The sequence below is a fragment of the Leptinotarsa decemlineata genome, unplaced genomic scaffold (assembly GCF_025532065.1).
Source record: "Leptinotarsa decemlineata unplaced genomic scaffold, Ldec_3_MD MMD2_P_RNA_scaffold_2, whole genome shotgun sequence".
Taxonomy (NCBI): Eukaryota; Metazoa; Arthropoda; class Insecta; order Coleoptera; family Chrysomelidae; genus Leptinotarsa; species Leptinotarsa decemlineata.
Genome location: NW_027412529.1, coordinates 6,268,201 through 6,289,092, shown reverse-complemented (window position 1 = coordinate 6,289,092; position 20,892 = coordinate 6,268,201). Strand labels below are relative to the sequence as shown.

Sequence of the window (20,892 nt, the reverse complement as noted above, 5' to 3'; positions counted from 1 at the left end):
TTCATTTTTTATTAATGTTCTGAAAGTTTGAATGGTTTCTTCTGAAAAAACTCTATGATATCTTCTGGAGAAATTATCAACTTCTCTATGCATATTTTCTATTTCGATTATAATAAATTGGCCATAATGATCGGAGATATCGAAATCTTGATTCGATACGTCATATTTGAAATTTTCCTTAACAATAAAGTTATCCAAGCAAGTGCTAGTTTTAGCTGTTACCCGAGTGGGTTCATTAATGGTATATTAATGAACCCATAACCTACACCATCGGTCAAATTCAGCCTGATTCGTGCGCCAGAATCATGGAATATTGGACGTTCCGAATGTGCTCCATCCAAGGAAACCGTGGCGTGTATTTGAACGATGTTATATTCCACAGATGAAGGCATCAATAGGTTTTTCAAACGGTTTTTAAATGTGTCTGTTCAAAATCTGTTTTTACGTTAACCAGCTGTCGCAACCCCTATGAACGACAATTCTCAGAAGTTGAAACTTGTGCGAGCTGAAGACTAACGAGGTCTTACCTTATAACGTGTGATTCCTGAGACGGGTTGGACGATATCAAGTGAAAATCGATCGTTCAGCCTGGGGTTTGAACCACCGACCAACACGGCGGTCGATTTAAGTGAGTGAACAAAGTACCCACGTTGAACCGACCGGCCACCAAATGCTTGATAACAAACCTTGCAATATATAAGATTATTCTTGAAGAGAAAAGACTAAGTGATCTCGTATCTGGCAGATATGAGTGATCTTCGATAGTGTTGAAAATGGTATCCAGATCAGATTGTGGTCCAATTTCATCATCATTAGAAAATCTATTCAAACGTGATGATATATTGATGATATCTTCTGAATTTCAAGAATATTGTATGGTAAACATGCGTCACAACACAGCTCAAAACATATGACCATAACCATAACCTCGATATCATGGCTATTTCCACACGCGACCGATACAGTGCAGCACTAGTTCGTTTTACCAATATTGCGAACCGCCCCGCCGCGAACGTGGAAACCCCCCGCGCTCTAACACTCCGTTCCTAGTATTCATAGGTCCGACCGACAGGATGACACCGCGATTTACGCGCACTCTTTCTCGAGCGAGGTGGCAAAGCAGCAGCTTCAGATCCACCTCGATAGGCTATTCGTGCCGTATTTCGAACAAAATAAAATCGAAATAAATCCCGATAAAACTGAACTCGTAAACTTCACGAGGAAATTCACAATTTTTGTGAAGATCTTCAGGAAGTTGCGAGTTGAGGATAAGTGCATTGACAAGCAGAAGAGTGCGAGATATCTGGGAGTAATCCTGGACAAGCGCCTGAACTTCCAGGAACACTTGACTATGGCGATCCAACGAGCGGGTGGGGCGATAAAATGCACGTATCCGCTCATTGCACGGAACTCTAAGCTCAGTGTTGACAACAAGTTGCTTATTTATAAACAAATAATTAGGCCGGCTATGTTGTACGCGAGTCCTGTGTTCTGCAGTCTCAAGAAGTCCCCTTAATTGAAACTCGAGAGAATGCAGAATAAGGTATTTGCACTAACAGTGACAGATACATTTCATTGAACAATCTGGCAGAAGTGGAGTCAGTCACCGACCATATCAGGAGACTGGCTCAGAAATTCTTCAAGTTCTTTTTACCGAAGAGCCCGCTGACGAGGGACGTCACGGCAGTTAGAAGCTATCATGGACAGCGCTGTAAGCACGGGCTAGTCTATGAAGAACTGGAGATATACCGTGAACGGCGAGAATGCGATCGCGCTTAGTTCATGGTAAAATTGGATAAGAGTATTCACGCACACATGATGACGTGATAGCAGAGATACTCTTACCTGGTTTTTTAATGAAATTTTTCCAGGGGGTTATCGACAACTGCTACCAACAAACAGACGAATGATTCTCTGAGAAGTACCGAAACGCGACAGAATGACAACTTCCGCGTAAGCCTCGGCAGGAAGCGGAAAACTATAGATGAGGCTGATATAAGGCGTTTTTGAGTGGAGAGCCAACCACCAACACCAGCGGGGGCGTCTCCCACTGCCCCATCGGGGGACTGTATGGAGGCGCTTTTCTCTTCCTTGCGGAATTCTTGAGAGCGCAAATGTATCGGGGTCTTTTCCCGCCACCCCCTCTACCCCATTCAATACCCATCCCAATCCTTCCCACTGTCCCACTCCCACAAAAAAGATACCTTAAAATTATATGGAGAATAGTCCATAAAGAACATTTTGATTTTGAGCCATTCAAAGATACGTAGACCAAAACATTCCTACAACATTCATTGTCCTAATATCAAATCTAATGAAAGATATGTCTATTAGAATACTAGCAATTAACGGAATACCTAGACCATAATCTGGAATATGTTCAATCACTGAAAAGATGAATTCTTGCACGTAACACATTCACACAGAAATACTCTAATATGGTTCCTCACTTATATCCGAGAAGATGACTGCCGAACGAGTAATCGACTTTTTGTCCACCTATTCGAAATTAAGGAAATGTAAAATTGCATTTTCTGTATTCGCAGACATGCGGTACCTCATATGAGGTGGTTGACTCCTTACAGAGCATATTGTGAACATGTTAGAGGAAAATATTATTCAAAAAGAGCTTTCATTACCAGCGACAGAAGTTGGGGTTGTCTATTTTATTCAACAATATCTTTCAATGTTTTCGCAATGTTGTGGAATATATACTACCTGGCCAATCTTTCAAGTGCACATTATCTTCTTCTTATCTCAGATGAAATATTCTGCTTCTATGGTACAGTCGGATACATATTTTCACTTTGGAAGAGTGAATGGAATCTGGCATCAGTGGATTTGTGGTGTGAAATTTATGAAAAAATAAAACTGTTGGGTTTCACGGATTTGATGAGTCTCAAATACCGCAAATGGATCCGTCTGAGATGTCTGATGATAACCTACTACTTATATATCTGTTATGTGGTATGTACGTTCATGCAGGGTATTCTGGTTCACCAACACAAATGGTCCTCGGAATCTGTTGCCATTGTTGTGGTCTTTGTTACGACAATAATTCTAGTATCAATTCAAGCTGTATTATTTCCAGTGAACTCCATTTATTCACATATCATTGGAGCAATATATTCCGACATTAAAAATGATATGATACATTTCCAATCGGGCTCGATGGGAATACTACAAGAGAGGCTGAAACAACATTGTCGTTTTGTTTCTCAAGGTGGAAACGCCATTCACTATTATAAGAACTATATTACTTTCGGCCTCACAGTGTTTTTTCCAGCTACCATTGCCGTACTCATTATTAATATCTACTCATGTCTCACACCAAGGGACGAAACATTTTTTTTGGATATAGCATTTCTCCAAATTCGAACAGTTTGGTTGGTTGTGGCAATATTCGAATCGATCATTTCTTTGGACAACAGTAGTTTGGTCACTAGAACATGAGTTCTCTTCTTGAAACAAAATATCTCAGAATTATACCTTATACAGAATGACCAAATCTGCACAATCAGTATATCCACTACTGAATCATCTGAAAAAACAATTCGTTCAGGCCAATCCCAAATTTCTCAGGTTGATGGACTGACGCCTATCAGAAAACAACTTCTTGCCTGGCTAATACCACGAAGGGCGTTGGATTATATCTGACAAGTGTCAGTGAAGGATTTTTCACTGAAGTTATTCCTGGATATGCTGTTGGCGATACAACTGCCGCAATCGATTTTCAATTATTGGAACAAACTTGCAGACCGGTTTCGGGCTATTTGGCCACTCATCATTACAATGGAGTGTCTATCAACAACATAAAGTGATCATTTGGGAGATAATCAATTGGGCGAACAAACATCTGAATGGATCTGAAATGAAAATGTCAATATTTCAGGAGACATTTTCTGGTTTTCTATTTCTTCTTCTCAGAACAAATACTGTATAGAACTTTCAAAGGAATACTCTTCATGAAGACATTGAGTTTGTACACAGAAGTTAATTTTTCGTACAAACTAAAAAAAAACATTTCATATACATTTTTGAGTTGAAACCAATATCGTTCATAAAACGCTATACAACTTGATATATAAGAAAATTGTTACAAAAAATGTCATTCACATGAAACACTATCATTCTGTTTGGGATTTTTCTCAGAGTTTCAGAAAAATATAATTGGCTTTTACCTCATTAGTAATTTTTTCGATAATATTACATGGCGAAGCACTCATTCCCCACAGCTTTCCTCCGTTAGTATCTTCTCCAGAGGCGTCTTTTGACCCTGATGAGATCCATTACTTGTAGCGTTATCTGGTCCTGTAGATTAAAGCACGTGGCTGAGACCTCTCGTGCATTCCGCTCCATGGATTGTAGAATCGCCTGTTGACACCATGTTATGGCGTTCTCAAGATCGGTCTTCATTTCGATGCGAGGGAAGTTTTTTGTCGTGTGGACAATGTGATAGAATTTGCTTCGCCTGATGATCCTCCTCGTTGGAATCTCTGACTCCACTAGACCATCTCTTACTGTGCATCGGATGGGATGTGGTTTGAGAACCCTTCGTTTTTATCTCCTATTGAAGCCTGGCAAGCTGTCAGTCCCTCCACTTTTAGACGTACAGTTCCATCAGCGCGATTTTGCGTTACAGTTGCCAGTGTTTACCGTTTGGTCGTGGTTTGGGAACATATTCGCTTTGTTGTTTATCTGTAGGTTTCCCTGCGAAGGAGATCCTCAGCTGTTCGCAACGCCTCAACCTCACTCTGACGGCAACTGACTCTCTGAGCTGGTGTACCGTTTACTGGTCTTCGTGCTACATAACATCGGTTCTTACCGGAAGTTCCGCGTGTCCTGCGATCGCGCGAATAACCTCTAGGTATTCAAGCCCGGCATGCGGAGACGTTGCAGGCTGAGATTTAGCCTGGTTTCTTGAATTACGATGAAATCAATAGAAAGGTCCATCAGCTCGTCTTCGAGGCTTGTAATGCTACTGAGACTCCGGAATCACATTCCGGAATTTGGCATTGGAATATGATCTTCTTGCTCTGGCGCTTTGTCTGTGCCGTCGCAATGGGGTTAACGTATGTTTGTAGTTCGAATTACGAATTACTTCCTTGGTGTAAAGAACCTTCATTAGGAATAATAGCAGCGTCTCTCTTATTCTTTTCGATGCCATCCGATGACATTCGATAGTTTGGCTTTGTTGTGTTTTTGTAAAACTGTGTAATGAAAATCTCACAATAAAGTGTTTCTTAATACGTTATGGATTTTCATGGGCTGATTCCATTAACTATATTTGTCGTTGGCAACATCTTCTGGCACAATGTACGAACTGGATTACCCCTTATCACAACATCTAGTGATATTTCCTTTATTAGGGTGAATATGTGAAAGTTCACCCTATTTCCTCCGAAGAATCGTTGGTAGTTTTGATTTGTATATCATTCCCCTGTATGTCATTTTTCAGGACTATGGGGGTGGTTCACCGCCATGGTACGGTCTTGCGTTTGCATTCCTTCACTGTAGCTAAAGCTACCGCCGCTAATGATCTGTGACTGATGGCTTCTTCCGCCTCTTGGGTTTCACTGTTCGTAGTCTGGCACGACGGTTTTTTCTAGCGGCTTTTCCAGTCGGTGTAAAACCGTCGTAAGCTTTGTCCTTTGGCTCCGCTTTTCGGGGTCGTTTGAATGGCTTTGCGCCGTCTATCTTCCTTATTTCTTCCATAAGTCTATGCAAGTTGAACTCAAGTTCCGCGTTGAACTCAACTAGACAAACCTTAAATGAAAAAAAGTAGATTTCTAGAAATACGTGTAGTTCTGAAGAAATCTACTCCAAACTCCGATCGCTTCAACTGCAACAGCGGCAGTCATCTTGAGTAGCGTGCTCGAAGTACTCTTGGAGATTTTGGAGATTATAACCAAATAGAACCACGGCAGAATGCTCTTGTGGAAGTCAGATTTTCCGAATTTTACCCAATTCAATCTTGTTGTGAGGGAGAGATACATGTTTTTCATTTATTATGAATGATTCTTTGCCATAACTTTGATCTGTGACTGGAGGGGTTTTTGAATAGATAGAGTGATTCAAGAGGAAGGTATATCTGTATATAACGTGCATAATATAGTAGAGAAAAACTGATAATTTTGAAGGTTTCTGATGTGTTATGTGGTTCAAACTGAATTTATATTTTCAAAAACAAACTTTATTGAATATAATTATTTACAATAGAGACATTTTGAAAGTTACAAAAGTGATTCAAGATTTCAACGAACTTCCCCCTTGAAAAGAAAGTTGATGCGGTGCTGCAACTTTCAGTCAAGCAAATGTTTTATTTGAGTTTAACTCAATTTTTTTCTCAATGGGTTTCTCTAGGTGGATACTGGGTCTTCTTACTGGAGCTGGGAGTAATCTTCGTAATGAGGCGAAAGTTCTTCTGGGTCCAGGTGGCTGATCATCATTGCTTGATGGCATTATACCAATTTGCATAAAACGTCTTTTTCTGCATTTACAAAATATGTAAAGTACTATTATTATTACAATTATTACAATTGTGAAAATAGTAAATCATGAAACATGTCGGTTTACGAATGGTTCATTTATAATTTGGTCCAACTGATCTGAATATTGATCTAATTGATCTATTGATCTAATTTATGTTGCTCAATTTTAAAGGTTTTAAATGTGGTAAGCTTTCTTTTTCTGGTACATCTTTGCAACATTGATATGATTTTAAAATTGGATGACTTTTATAAGTTACATTTTGTTCATTTGCAAGTATTTTTGAATACACTCTTGTGTTTCCAATAAAAGCATTACAATTATCTTGGAGTTTCAAGATTGAATTAGTTTTTATAATTCGTGTTTCAACCTCACGTTTTCGGCAATTTATTGTTACAGCTAAGGGGTCTGATAATGCAATTAGCCAAGTATCACTTTGGATTTCATAGACATTATAGTCTTTTGCAAATAAAAGTGAAATTGAACACATTCTAGGGAGTTCTGAGAGTGTTCTTAAAATTTGAGCTTCACACATTGCGTTACTATCAATTGGGTAAGAAATTACATTTTGACATATATCAAAATTGAAGTTTAAGTTTTTTACATGAACTTAAATTTTCAAATGCAGCATACAGCATTGAATCATCATCTTTTGCTATAAATTTCTTATTTGTGGGTAGAATGTGATGTAACCCTGTTCGATTGTCCAAAATTGGAATGGGGTACAATGCTTTTCCTTATCCTAGTTTCTCATGCTATTCTTCTTGTTTTCTTTTTCGTTGTGGCTTCTGGTTGTTTGGTGTGGCGGGATGAAGTTCTACTTCATGAGCTCTGGCTACAGCAAGATGAGCAGCGTTCGACGTCTTACGCGTGTTTCCTGAAGTGATTTCTTCACAACGGATAGGCAACGGCGACGACTTATGTGGGTTTCTTGTTGCTGAAGAGACCGTCCTGTCCACTGGGGTTGGTGCTCGTTCTTCTTCTTGTCGAAAGTCTGGAGACTACCGCTGTTTGGATATCACCGTTTCTCAAGATCCTTCCGACTGCGCCAATTTGTTATGTGGTTCACACTGAATTTATATTTTTAAAAACAAACTTCATTGGATATAATTATTAACAATAAAGACATTTTGGACGAACTTGGATAGTCGCGAAGTTGTTCAAGAATGTGGCGTCCTCTTGTTCTCCCATATTTATAGGATCAGGAACTGCTGATTTAGATATGCGTTTCTTCGAATGTTCTGGAAAAACCTTGGAAATGTGCTGAATATGCTGAGTCATTTCCTGGGTAACTGCGTAGTGGCTGATGCAATGTTTGTTTATCATGGTGCAATCCTTAGACAAAGGGTGCATTGATTTTTTTAATATTACAGATGTGATGTAGTAAATAAACACATTTTTTGCGCTCATATTGCAAACGCTGGCTAAACTCCACACCTTGAAAATGTTTTTTTGAGAACAAACCACAAGCACTACAAGAAAATCCTTAAGGCGCTAAGAGAGCGGTGCCTGTATGAAAGTAGTGATTCACATCGAATTTGAATCGCTGGAGATTGAATCCATTCGGAAGAACGTCCTCAGGGAATTTATTTCACATAAACGCAGTTCTCCAAATGGAAGAGTCCTTAAACAGCCAAGTTCGAGGTATATTGAGTTGAACCTCAAAACGCTGAGCAAAATAGAATCCAGTAATTTCAGGGTACGCTTAGGGGCAGAGCTCCTTGCATGAGGAAAATACCCCAAAGAAGATCTGAGCTTTATGAAGCATCAAAAGTTGCTGAGGTGGGTACAGTATTCTGTTTCGTAACAGTGTTCCAAGCTTTTGAAGAGCAGTTTTTGCAATTCCAGCGACATGATTGTGCCAAGGCATATTGGTGCCCATTCTCACCCCCAACAAACGTATCTATGCAGAAAGTGACATTAATATATCCTGTTCGGAGACAATTATCTTATTGGAGAAAACCGATGCCTGGGTTTTTGTGGCAGTGAATTGAACCTGGTTACTTTCACCCCAACTCGAAATTACTTCTAGATGCTCACTAAAATATATAACCTCCTGCTGTCGTAAACAAAATCTCAGGCATAACCCACAATAACCATTTTTCATCAATTACTTTTTCACGAAGCGATTTCAAGCAATACAGCAATAATCGTTATCCAATTAGGTTCCTTGAATACATTGTGCATTCAATATAGATCAATATGGCCCTTCACAGCATGTAATTCAAATGGATATTTTCTGAGATATCACAGATTTAAATGCAGGGACATAGCACGATGAATGCCGCGCTTTGCCCTCTAGCACTTCATGATCAGCAGCGGTGGCACGCTTTTATATGTATCAGCCTTGCACCCGTGCAGAACCGGGCAGATCGTTATTGAGTAATATATTGGATAAATCGTTGAATCGTAACAAATTTTTGAAATCGGTCTCGACAGTTCTCTTAAAAGATTCACTTCAGTAAATATTTTTCTATACTTTATTGACTGTTCAGTCAGCAATCTAGGTTTTTTTTGATAATCATCTTCAGTACAGGCTTAGCTAGTTTATTGATTTTTTGACAGCAGAGTGGCCTTGAACAAACAAGTAGAGCAATGAACATGGCAATCAGACACAGAAGTGAAAAAATCCAACATTTTTTTCCTGGCAAAAGAGGAAGTAAATATATAAAGACAAATTGTTGCCCTTTCAAAAGAGGTATCTTTTGATTCTGCGTTCCATTTGAGATTGAATCGCGCTTAGCACAGAAGACAGTAGTGATGGTTGAAATATTTTCCCTTCGATATCAAAATGACCGATCCAAACGATTTTTTCCAATCACTAAATACAAGATATCGGTTTTGATCCATTTTCATATGTTCATTCTCTATGCATAATCATGTGAATATAGTTCACAAAAACTTTGATTTCCTTTGTTCAACTCTACGGAGTAATATAAAAATTACTCATCATCATCACTGTTATAATCATATTCTGGATATTGAGGCTTGGAGGACATTGAGTTTATTAACTTTCCCACCACCGATGGAAATGATTTTCCTTATGATGATGAAAAACTGTAATACCATTTCGAAATATGATTATTCCTGAGTGTGTTTCACAATGAATGAAAACAAGAATGATTGTTTGATGTGTTTGTTAAGAATAGTTTGTGGAACTGTATTTGCGCCAATACAGTTTATATGCTCGCATAAAGAGAAGAGCAGGGTGTATACAAAAGTCCGAAAACTTGTATATGGACTGCAGTGGTTAGGTTTCTCCGTAAACATCGTTTTGACGATGGCCATAATCTTCAATAATGAGTACAGCAATGTCAAATATACCAGAGGTTTGAAACTAGTTGAAGAAACATTCTTTTTCCTATGTGGATACTTTTGCTGGTTTTGGAAACTGTTATCAGTTCCTAACAACGTTGTCGCCTATAATGGATGGTCAGTTATTCAAGAAAACAAAAACTACTTCCGAATCCAATTCTACTCGTTCGAAAAAGAAAGGAAGAATTTGACTTGGCATCGTAGGTTATTTGATTTGATCCTATGGTGTTTTACCATCTTCTACGCCTGTTACAGATTCTGTTACATTGTGAACGAAAACTTTTACATAAAGGTATCCAAAATATGTGTCGTATACTACATACACAGTCTTTTTTTTGAGCTTCAGATGCATTGCTATTTCAATCGAATCTTTGAAAATTTCTTTGAGTTCTCGTTGCGAAACACCCTTCTCTTGTCGATTCCACTGAATGAAATATTCACATATCATCAAGGAAAAGATTTAATTTACGACTACAAGTTCCGATATGTTAGACTCGAAGAGAGAATTTCCATGCGATGTAGACTCTATTTGGCCTCCGTCCAAACAACAAATGTGTATTTGAAAATGATCAATTTTTATAGCCTGATTATGGTGGCTCTTGTCACGCTGTCGACAATTGTGGATACATTTCTCCTAATCAATCCAGACGTCACGACTGAACCGGGAGAGGTTTTTGAGTACTTGTATCTGAAAGTACCGTATCTTTTCATCGAAGTTTTGTTGTTATATCGAGCTGATCAAGTGAATTATATGGTGAGAAATTGAATCAATTTATCATTTCAAACAATGAATTAATGAACATTTGAATGTGGTATAATATAAAAATAACAATAAAAATTAATTGGCGCTCCGGGGCGACTTCATTGGTTCCAGTGACGCATTTGCTTTTTCAGCTGCAGGAAAACCCGAAAAAACCTGCAGCACCACATCATCTGAAGATCTTGCTCTGCCAATGTCCTCTCTCTCATAAAATAAAATAGGGTGTCTCCAGAAGCTTCAGTGAATCCAATACATCGCCTGAACACTTCGTCATAATTATGGATTTGCTTTCGAAGAAAGTTAATTGAAAAAATAACCTGTCTCTACTTCTTCATTGCCTTTTTTCTAACACTTCATCATTGAATTATGTCCAAAAAATCACAAGTTGAGCTGATATCTGTTAGGATGGTGCATCAAATTAAAACGACCAGTTTAGATCGACTCACTTATATTATACAGGCTAGATGAATGCTCAGAATCAACTGACTAATATATATCATAATAATTTTAGTCATTCGAGTACAGATATAAGTCATATTCGCAAAGTTTCCATTATACAGTACATTTCTTTAATGCACCCCTCCAGATAATGAAATAAACGCATGAATACTTCATTTTGAAGTGAAATTGTCAGATGAAACTTTCAAGATGGCGACTGGGCGCCATATGGAAAAAAATTAACAGGAAAAAGGGTCTTGTGACACATCATTTTGAAGCTCCTGACGAATACTTCAAAACCCTAGAATATGAAGTCCATATCTTCACCTACTACACAATGGTGAAACATTTAATAATTTCCTGAAGACGAACACATTATTATCGATATTTCTAGAAATAATTCCTTTTTATCTGCCATACGGCAATTCCAATAACCCGTCAAAAAATGTCAGAACGATAATGAACATCATTGTTCAGTTAGAATATTCTCATTTAGTTTTCGATTTTACTGGTAGAAAGGTACCACGTCAAAAATATCTAAGATGGTTAATTCTCGTACATTGGCAAAAAAATTGAAGCGATTTTTATTTACGGTGCAACGCGTAACTTTTACGAGACCGAAAGGATTTTCAATGAACATTTTTCGAATTGTCCTATCTGTAGAAAATATTTGAGGAAACTTGTATCCAAATTCACAACTACCGGCAGTGTACATAGCAAAAAGCCCCCAGGTCATCCGTCCGGAAGAACAACCAGTGCAAATAATTGCTAAGATGATAGTAAATCCTGAACAGTCTACTTAGTCCGTCGCGAATGTTTTTGAGGTGTTTCCTTCTACTGTGTGGAGACTTTTGAAGAGAAATAGGTATCTTTCATGAAAAATTGAAATGGTACTCCAATTAACTGAAGAACTGATCGAAGAACAGAATTCTGCGAAATCATGACGGAAACCATTGCAAGGCATCCTACCTATCTCTACAATATTTGTTTTAGTGACGAATGTACTTTTTGTTTTAAACGGCAATGTTCACAGACAAAATTGCGGTTATTGGAGTGACACCCACCCTCACGTTTTCCGGGAAACACATACCCAATATTCAAAAAAAAAATAACGTTTGGGCAGGAATATTGGGAAACCATCTTGTAGGATCTCTATTTATTGATCAAAATTTAACAGGGAAACTGTATTTGAATATGCTAGAAACTACTGTTGACCCTCTCATCACTGAAATCGTCGAAGCGAATCCTAATGAATTCGATATGGATATTGTATTCCAACAAAATGGAGCACCACCACATCACTCCAGACAAGTAAGAAACTATTTGGATACTACTTTTCCCTGTCGTTGGATTGGACGTCAAGGTTCTACAGAATGACCAGCCTGCTTGCCAGATTGGACTTTTTTTATGGGGCTATTTAAAGCAAAAGGTGTACGAAAATGAACCTGCTTCAATATTGGATATACGGCAGAGAATAATAAAGATTTATGGAGATATTCACGGAAAGGCTATTCACATGTCATGTCAATTTTACTTCAAAATGAAGTGCATTAATTTCATTATCTCAAATTTCAATTTTTTCAGTTGACCCGTTCAAAAAATAAAAGGGGGGACATTAAAGAAAGGCGCTGTCTTGTTATATTATAATAAAATGATAAGCTGGAATACAGGATCATTCCTATTCAATGTTACATTGATAAACCCAAAAAAAATACTAAATTGAAATCATTCTCAAGTCCTGATGTGAACCAGTAGAAATTCTCATTTCTGCAAACTTTGGTACTGATAAAGGTCGGGTGAAGGCATTAGCTTGTTGTTCACATGTTGGAATATATTTTATTTTGATTGTCTTTTGCTCAATCTGTTCTCTCGAGAAGTGATATTTGTAATCAATTTGCTTTGATCTATTATGATCAGTCGGGTTGTTGGCCAAGCAAATGCAACCGTTATTATCCTCAAGAATATAAGATTAATACTACTCAGAAGTGATTTTAACCAGATATCATCTCTTACTGCTTCAAAAAGAGCCATATATTCAGCTTCACTGGATGAAGCGGCAACTATAACTTGTTCCCTAGTATTCCACGATATCGTACAATTATCAAATGCCTTGAACAAGTATCCTGTCGTACTTTTTCTATCAGTTTCGTTGTTGCCCCTATCAGAATCTACATAACCAACAATCAGACTGACATAATCGCATTTAAAATATGTTAATTTGATTTCAATTGTCCGTTTCATGTATCTCAATAGTCTTTCCATACATTCCCAAAGTTCATGATCCTTTTCACTTCGATATCTACTCAAAATAATAATTGTCAAACACAAATCTGGACGAGTGCATAGCATTGCACATGAGTTGACCGGTTGAGTTTCTACATGGTACATGTAGGTCATTTATATTTAATGTTTCATTGATAAACCCAATAATATCAATAATAATACTTTTGTATTTTTTGTATTTACAAAAACATAAATTTAGTTGGCCACGCTCGGCTGAATCACCCAGTATGCGAGAATATAATTTTCGAAGATAGTATTCATCGATATGACTGCAAAAAAAAATTGAACAGTTCAAAAAGTTGTTTCCTTTGATAGCAATGGACCGAGGAAATCTTGTTGACCCACTTTATATTTGCTTTTGGGGTGTAAATATTCATATCTACCGAGGAAGCTACGATGTTATCATAACATGTCTAGAAATTAAAATGTTTGTGAAAATTTTGTAGTCATTATCAGCTCATATAGAAAAAACTTTTGTTCTTTGGAGTATTTCTTGACGGTGGTTATTAGGGCAGATTTTTATCCAGCTCCTATAGATCTGGCTACATATTTTCAACCCCATTTAAATTACGGCTGGTCTCGGCATAAATAAGGATGAAAAACAGCATTGCCCTCTATGATAATAATAATAATGTTTATTTATAAATATACAACAGCACAAGATAATAACATGTAAACAAAGTAATACAAACAAACATGGAGAAACCCACTAAAACCGAAGTTGTGCGTGGGAATTCTTTAGTTGCGCAATGCATAACTGATATGCAGAATTGATTTTACATTCAAACAAGGCGATGAAAAATATTTAATATTAAACTAAGAATAAAGGTTTAGCTCTACATTACTTTTTGTTTTAGTGCGAATATTATAATCATGACCGATTTGCTGAAGAGAGAGATATACAATATTATATTATACATATATAACTGTCGTACATCAAGTAGCTTTGAATCTCTAAATATATAATTAGAGGGGTAGTCATTCTTTCTATTGTACATAATTTCAATTTTTTTGTCTTATCAATTATTTTACAATATATGTTTAACCTGGATGGTTTACCTGTATGGGATATCTATATAGCATAAATAGCGTTAGTTTCCAGTTTAATATTCCGCTATGAATAGTAATATTCATTACTACACCAAAGGCATCATAAGTATCTCAATGATTTAGTTATTTCTTTAATATGTTCATTCCATCTGAGATGTGAATCAATTGTGACTCCCAGGTATTTAATATGGTCTGTTCTTAGGACTTCTATTTTTTTTCCGTGGTTGATCAGTAGGTACAAGTCCAATGATGCATCCAATAATGCAATATACCAAGGCTAAAATATATATTTTATCAGTTCGGACTTCCATTGTCTAATATAATATAAATTGATTTGAAATTCCTGAAAAAATATCGAAAAGATTAACCGAAAATAACAATTTTATTTGAACAAAAAAACTGAAATGACAAAGAAATAACATGAAACCAAACAACAACAAAAAAAAATAAAAACTGAAATAATATTAAAAGCTGAAAATTAAAAATTATTATTAACAAAAAATGAAAAATAAAAATCAAAAGATTTCAAACCAAGTTATGTCACTTAATTTTCAGCTTTTATTAATATTACAATTTTAATTTTTTTAATTGTTGTTTGGTTTTATGTTGATTCTTTGTAATTTCAGTTTTTTTGTTGAAATAAAATTGTTATTTTCGGTAAATCTTTCTAATATTTTTTCAGGAATTTCAAATCAATTCATATTATATTAGACAATGGAAGTCCGAACTGATGAAATACACCACGAAACATTGCCAACCACCTTCAAACAAACGCTGAAATATATGGTTTTTTTCTCCTTCTGATCCAGGATGTCTTTGAGTTCCACAACATAGTTTATATGAAAATTTCATCTTGAGTGAGGGTCTATAATAACTCCCAAAACTTTAGCTGTAGCTGAACATATTTGAAAGGTATTTTGGATTATTAAGGTTTGATACGATGGTAAAAAGGGTCTGTTGCTGAAGGATGTTAAGAAGTATGTTTTTTTTAAAGTTCAGTGATAGCTGTTTATAATCATAACAACTTCATATTAGTTCCAGGTCATTTTCTGCCTATCTTTTGACATCAAGTCATGTTTCTCCGGAATAGACAATAGCTGTGTCATCTGCGAAACTTTTTATTTTCCCACAGGACCTTGCTGAGAATAATCCGTTTACGTATAAACAGAATATTATCGGTACCAAAACCGTTCCTTGTGGGATCTCACATTCAATTCTCCTTTCGCTGCTTTTTTTATCTTTCATTCTGACAATCTGTTTGCGATCTGTTATATATGACTTCAATAATTTGATTGTGTTTCCCCTTATACCAATATTCTCCAGAGTGTTTCACAGAATTCCGTGATCAACAGTATCGAACGCCTTTGACAAATCAATAAAAACACCGATTGATGCCTTACTTTCATCTATTGTTTTGTAGATACGTTTTGTTGATTGTGTGAGTGCGTTTCGTGTAGATTTCTCTTCCCGGAATCCACATTGTGATTCGGATAAAATGTGATACTTTCTTATGAAGGAATCTAACCTAGTCTTCATTATTTTCTTTTGTATATTTCCAATATTCGTTATTAGGGATACGTTGTGTAATTGTATGATTCCTTCAGGAGAAAGGATCACAGGACTCCCCTTTCCATTTGAAAAAATTCATTGCGTCGTTTTTACGAGTTATTTTTCGAATAGTACCAAAAATAATTCGTTCTTATACAAATTTTGTCCGACTCTGATATCTTGCCTCGTTCCAAAGTCAGAAGATTGAGACTATTTTTGTCTGCACTGTAAATGACTGCATTATACGAAACTTCAAATGAGTTAGTCATTTTCTAAATGTGATTTTCATTTCTAGTGTAATTTCAGAAATTATGACTATTATCGGTCAGATAGTCGTCAGTAAGTACATTCATAATTTATTCACTGGAAATATTCTGTAATGGTGAACAATGAAGACAGGTAAATATCAGTAGCCCCGTATTTCTTTCAAGTTTTTTTTTAACGCAGTCTATCGAGATGATTGAAAACAAGAGGAATTGTCTCAAGTGTTTATTGAAAGTAGTATATGGAACTGTACTGGACCAACAGATCAAGTCTCCTGTCAGAATTATTAAAACTAAATACTTCCTTCATGTGACTGGTTTCTATATGGGTATTATCCTCATTGTGACGATCTTAGAATCGAAGAAAGATTGCAATATAATGGATACCAACTGTTTCATACAAGTTAGAGAAGGGTTATTTTTTCTTTGTAATCATTTCGTCTGGTTTTGGAGGTTATTCACTGTACCTGATACTGTTGCATCTCACAATGCTTGGAAGAGTATCCAAGAATTTGAGAACTACTTTCGAATTCAGTATCCTTCCTTTGAAAGAGAACTGAAACTGTTCAGGTTGAAGAGGTTGCTGTTCAATTTGTTGCTCTGGATTTATACTTTGCTTCATGCTTTGTACAAAATACAAAATATGACTGATACGTCTCCCTATGTAGATTTGTCGAAAATCGCGGTTTCTTTCCTGATTCATTTCCAGAGTTTTCAGCTTCTAATGCAGTTCACGTTTTGCAGTGCAGCATCGAAATGTTTTCAATTTTCTCTCGGAAACTTTCTTTCACTGTCGATTCCTCGGCATGTCAAGGTAAATGACGAAATTTCGAAAAGTTCCAGGCTTTTTATGGCCATCATTATAAATATCAACCGTGTCCTGAAAATGTTAGTTCCGTACTACACCATTCTTGTGGTTCTCGTTACAGTACACGATGTTTTAGACACCTTCCTTGTGACTGACCAAGAAGTGGTCAGAGAAACTAAAAATACCTTCGAATACATCTTTTCACAATTACCATTTGTGTTTATGTAGTTACTCCTGATTAAGCAGGCTGATCAAGTCAAGAAAAGTTTCAATTCAGATATAGTGTTGCATTTAGTTGGAACACTTTTTGGATCACATTTTTTGGTGAAAGAGATGGCGTGGAAATATTTACTATTCTTGATGAGGACCTGTAAAAGAGTTTTCAAATGCTTCCTTGAAGTAACTAATTCTAGTACCAAATTGTATATTTTTTCAAAATTCATGAGTTTTTGCCTCTGTTATAGATGTACACTTTTGTATGTGACCAATTAAATCAGCATCGTATGGAATTATTTTTTTAACAGCCGTTTTGGAATTTTCTCTCTGGCTTCAATTTCTGCAAACTAATCGACTTCGTTGAAAAGTTGGGTTTATTTGGTCGGGTGTGAATAGGTGAGAGCCACAATAATCCTTTGCGGGTTGCAGTGTAGAGTCGAATAGACTCACTCACTCTGGACCTAGCTTATACTCATGTGTAGCAGTTAACAGTTCAAGCATCTACTGTAAATTGATATCGTTTGAAATTATGTCACTTTCATAAACAAAATTCCGTTTGGAATTTCATTCAAGTTCTGCCTAAAACACATTCGGAAGTTCCGTTACTACCCTGCTTCGTTACTCATTGAAAATAAATGTTACTCACTCAAGTTTTGTCCGAAATGTGTTTTGTATAGATATTACAAAAATTTATATTCGAAGTGACATGGTGATTATCATCATTTTTCAATGAGAACTAAGTATTTTTAAGTGTTTACTCCTCCAACATCAAAACGTTCTGAGAAATGCGCAGCTGATATCATAATATCAGCTTCGTTTTTAACATTGACAGTAAAAGAATATACTGGGGTAAAGGAAAGGTAACCATTACAAATATTCGTTGTCATATTCATGATAGGTAAATACATATCCACTCATGGTGCGATCATGATGTAATATTCATGACATTTTAAGTAATTGGTATTGCTGGTAGTGTACCACTGATCATCACTCAATAATCCCAAATGAAAACGTATATCAAAAGTGATAGATTAATTGTATGTATATATAACGATAATATAATCAATATAAACCTATTGTGTTCCTTCCAATGTTTTTTCTTTGTTCTAGAATGAAGACGTTTTATCATTTCTGTTCAAATATCCGATCAGCAAGCTGACTCGACAAGAAGCTGCACAGGTAAGCATATTCCGTTCCCATGATAATCAATTTAATTTTGCCTGGTTAATATATTTTCCATGATCAGAAAACAAGCAGTGAATTGAACAAAAAAATTTTGAATGAGCATTGGTTTTTTTTTTCTTTCTTCATTGGGGTTGATTGATTGATTGAATTTGATCACTTTTTTGAAACATTTTCGTTTCCACAAAACGAGTATTTTTCGAAAATCCATCTAACTGAAGACCTGCTCCAGTTTGGAGATACAAAACTGTGACTACATTCATCAATGTTATTAATACAGAGTGAACAGTTCATTTGAAACATACATTTTTGTGAATCTACTTCCAATATATTATCTTTCATGTCTAGAGGGTGTTACATAAGTAAGTATGTTGAAATATTTGTATTTCTGAAACAATAAAACTGAGACTATATAAATTTGTGTCCGGAAATGCTTCGTTTCGAAGACACAGGGTGTTGGAATCGAAGTTTTTTTCGTTCTTCAAAAATAACTCCTGCAAAAAATAAGTTATTTGCACTTAATTTGATACCATAGGTACCCGGGTTTTTTTGACGTGGAAAATCATATTTATTTCAAATCGCCTAATGTTTTAGAGTAAACTTTTGTTACTTTTCATGAAAAAAAACCCTAGTTTCCACACCTTTTCCAAGTAAAAGAGGTACACTTCCTAAACAACGCTCGAGGTGATAGTTTTCGAGATATTAGCAATTTTCTATATAGATGCATATTACTTTGCTCCTAGGGCGCTAAGTAAAGTTATTGTTCCAAGCTTTCGAGAAGCAGCCTTTGCAATTCCAGCAACATGATTGTGCCAAGGCATATTGGTTTCAACCCCCATTTCAACAAACCCATCAAAGCAGGAAGCGGAATTGTCTGTCCTGAAATTATTATATCCGGTTCGGAGACTTTTTTTTTTGGGAAAACCCCCATTGAAATATGCAAGTTCCTGCTGTCGATGAAGACGTGCATCCATAGCCAATGTCCTGGAATTCAAATGGAATGACAAGACAAGTGTACTGTCGTCAGCAAATCAATATATTGGATTCTTGTTTTTTCCAATAAGTCGTTGATATACAATAAAAAAGGAGTTGGAGACAACGTGGATCCCTGCTGGTTGGATCATTCGACAGATATCCATCGACGGCCACTTGCAGGGAAGGTTTTTCCGTAAACTGAAGAGATACAGAAAAATGAAGTGAACGCCATAGCATCAAAGTTTGGCTAGCAAATCCTCCACGCACGGTCAAATGCCTTAGAAATATCCAGCCCAACAGCTCTCCATGTTTCTGGATTGCGTTATTCCAAATTTGAGGATGTCGTCTCTTGATCTATGTTTCCGAAAGCCATATAGATGATCGCTCGAAATGCAAAAGCCTTTCGAATATTTGTTAGATAGGTTTGGTTTACTAAATGTTTACTTTGCGAATGTATACTCCCACATCAGTTTCAACATAATGGCTTGGGGATGTGCAAAGGAATTTACTAGAGTTTTCATCCCTCAAAAACGACTGATAAGATTGATATTCAACCTGGGGTACCAAGAAAGTTGTAGACCCGTTTTCAAAAGAGAACGCTTGTTGACTGCACCGCCAATTTATATAATGAAATGTGTCATTTTTGTGCACAGGAACCTTGACTTGTACATAACGAACTTGGGCATTCACGGTCGTGATACTCACCATGCTTCTGCTCTGAGGGTCGTTTCACATAAGAGTGATCATTAAAAAAAATCTCCATTATATAATACCATAAATTTCTATAACAGACTGCCACTTTCTATAAAGAGGTTGAATTCTGCAAATTTATTCAGTGAGAAAGTTAAAAACTTATTACTGGACAAATGTTGCTACACTCATAAGGAATATTTAGAGGATTCTTTCACAGAAGAATAATAAGATATATATATAATGGTTCTAATTTTTCACTTGCTGTTTTGCTTTAGTTTTAGTGTTCTGACTGGCGATTTTATCGTTTTTTTTTTATATATGTGACTGGATTAACTATAAATCAGTTTAATTTGTGAGGTTGCAGTCAATAGCTGGGCTGTTACAAAGAAAACTCTTTGTTATATGTCAAGCTTGCGGTATATTTCACACCTTCGTCAGGACAACTACAATAATAAGATTATATATCTTGTAAAAAATATATGAATGTGGAGAACTTACTAACGTGAGAATAAAATATAAAATGGTTCAAAAACATATAGAAAAACAATAAATAATGAACGTACTGTTCTTTCTAATTAATCATTGACCCACCATATATATGCTATGTATCACAAATGGTCAATGGGAATAAGGTGAACGAGAGCAATGTTCCAACAAGAAGGAAAAACCCCTCTCTCGTAAGACAGGTTGAAAAGTGTGCCAAATACTGGTGCGAGTTCATTGCCGTACTCCCAAGTACGATGACGGGTACTTCATCAGGACCAGACGCCTTGTTGATATTGAGCTGTTTCAAAATTCGCCTGTCTAGACGTCGTCGTAAAGTAATTTCCGGCATTGTGTATTCTAGTGTGGGAATACCACACCTTGATAAA

The 20,892-nt window shown here is 36.4% G+C and overlaps 1 protein-coding gene across 2 annotated transcripts in view; it reads left to right on the top strand.

The window, feature by feature from the left end:
• The window catches only part of LOC111511034 (uncharacterized), a 54,171-nt gene that overhangs the window by 12,919 nt on the left and 20,360 nt on the right, over nt 1-20,892 (top strand). For both annotated transcript variants that reach the window (XM_074182408.1, XM_074182406.1), the window contains exon 2: nt 18,281-18,349. In XM_074182408.1, coding sequence (XP_074038509.1) covers nt 18,281-18,349 — 69 coding nt within the window. The remainder of the gene's footprint in view (nt 1-18,280; nt 18,350-20,892) is intronic.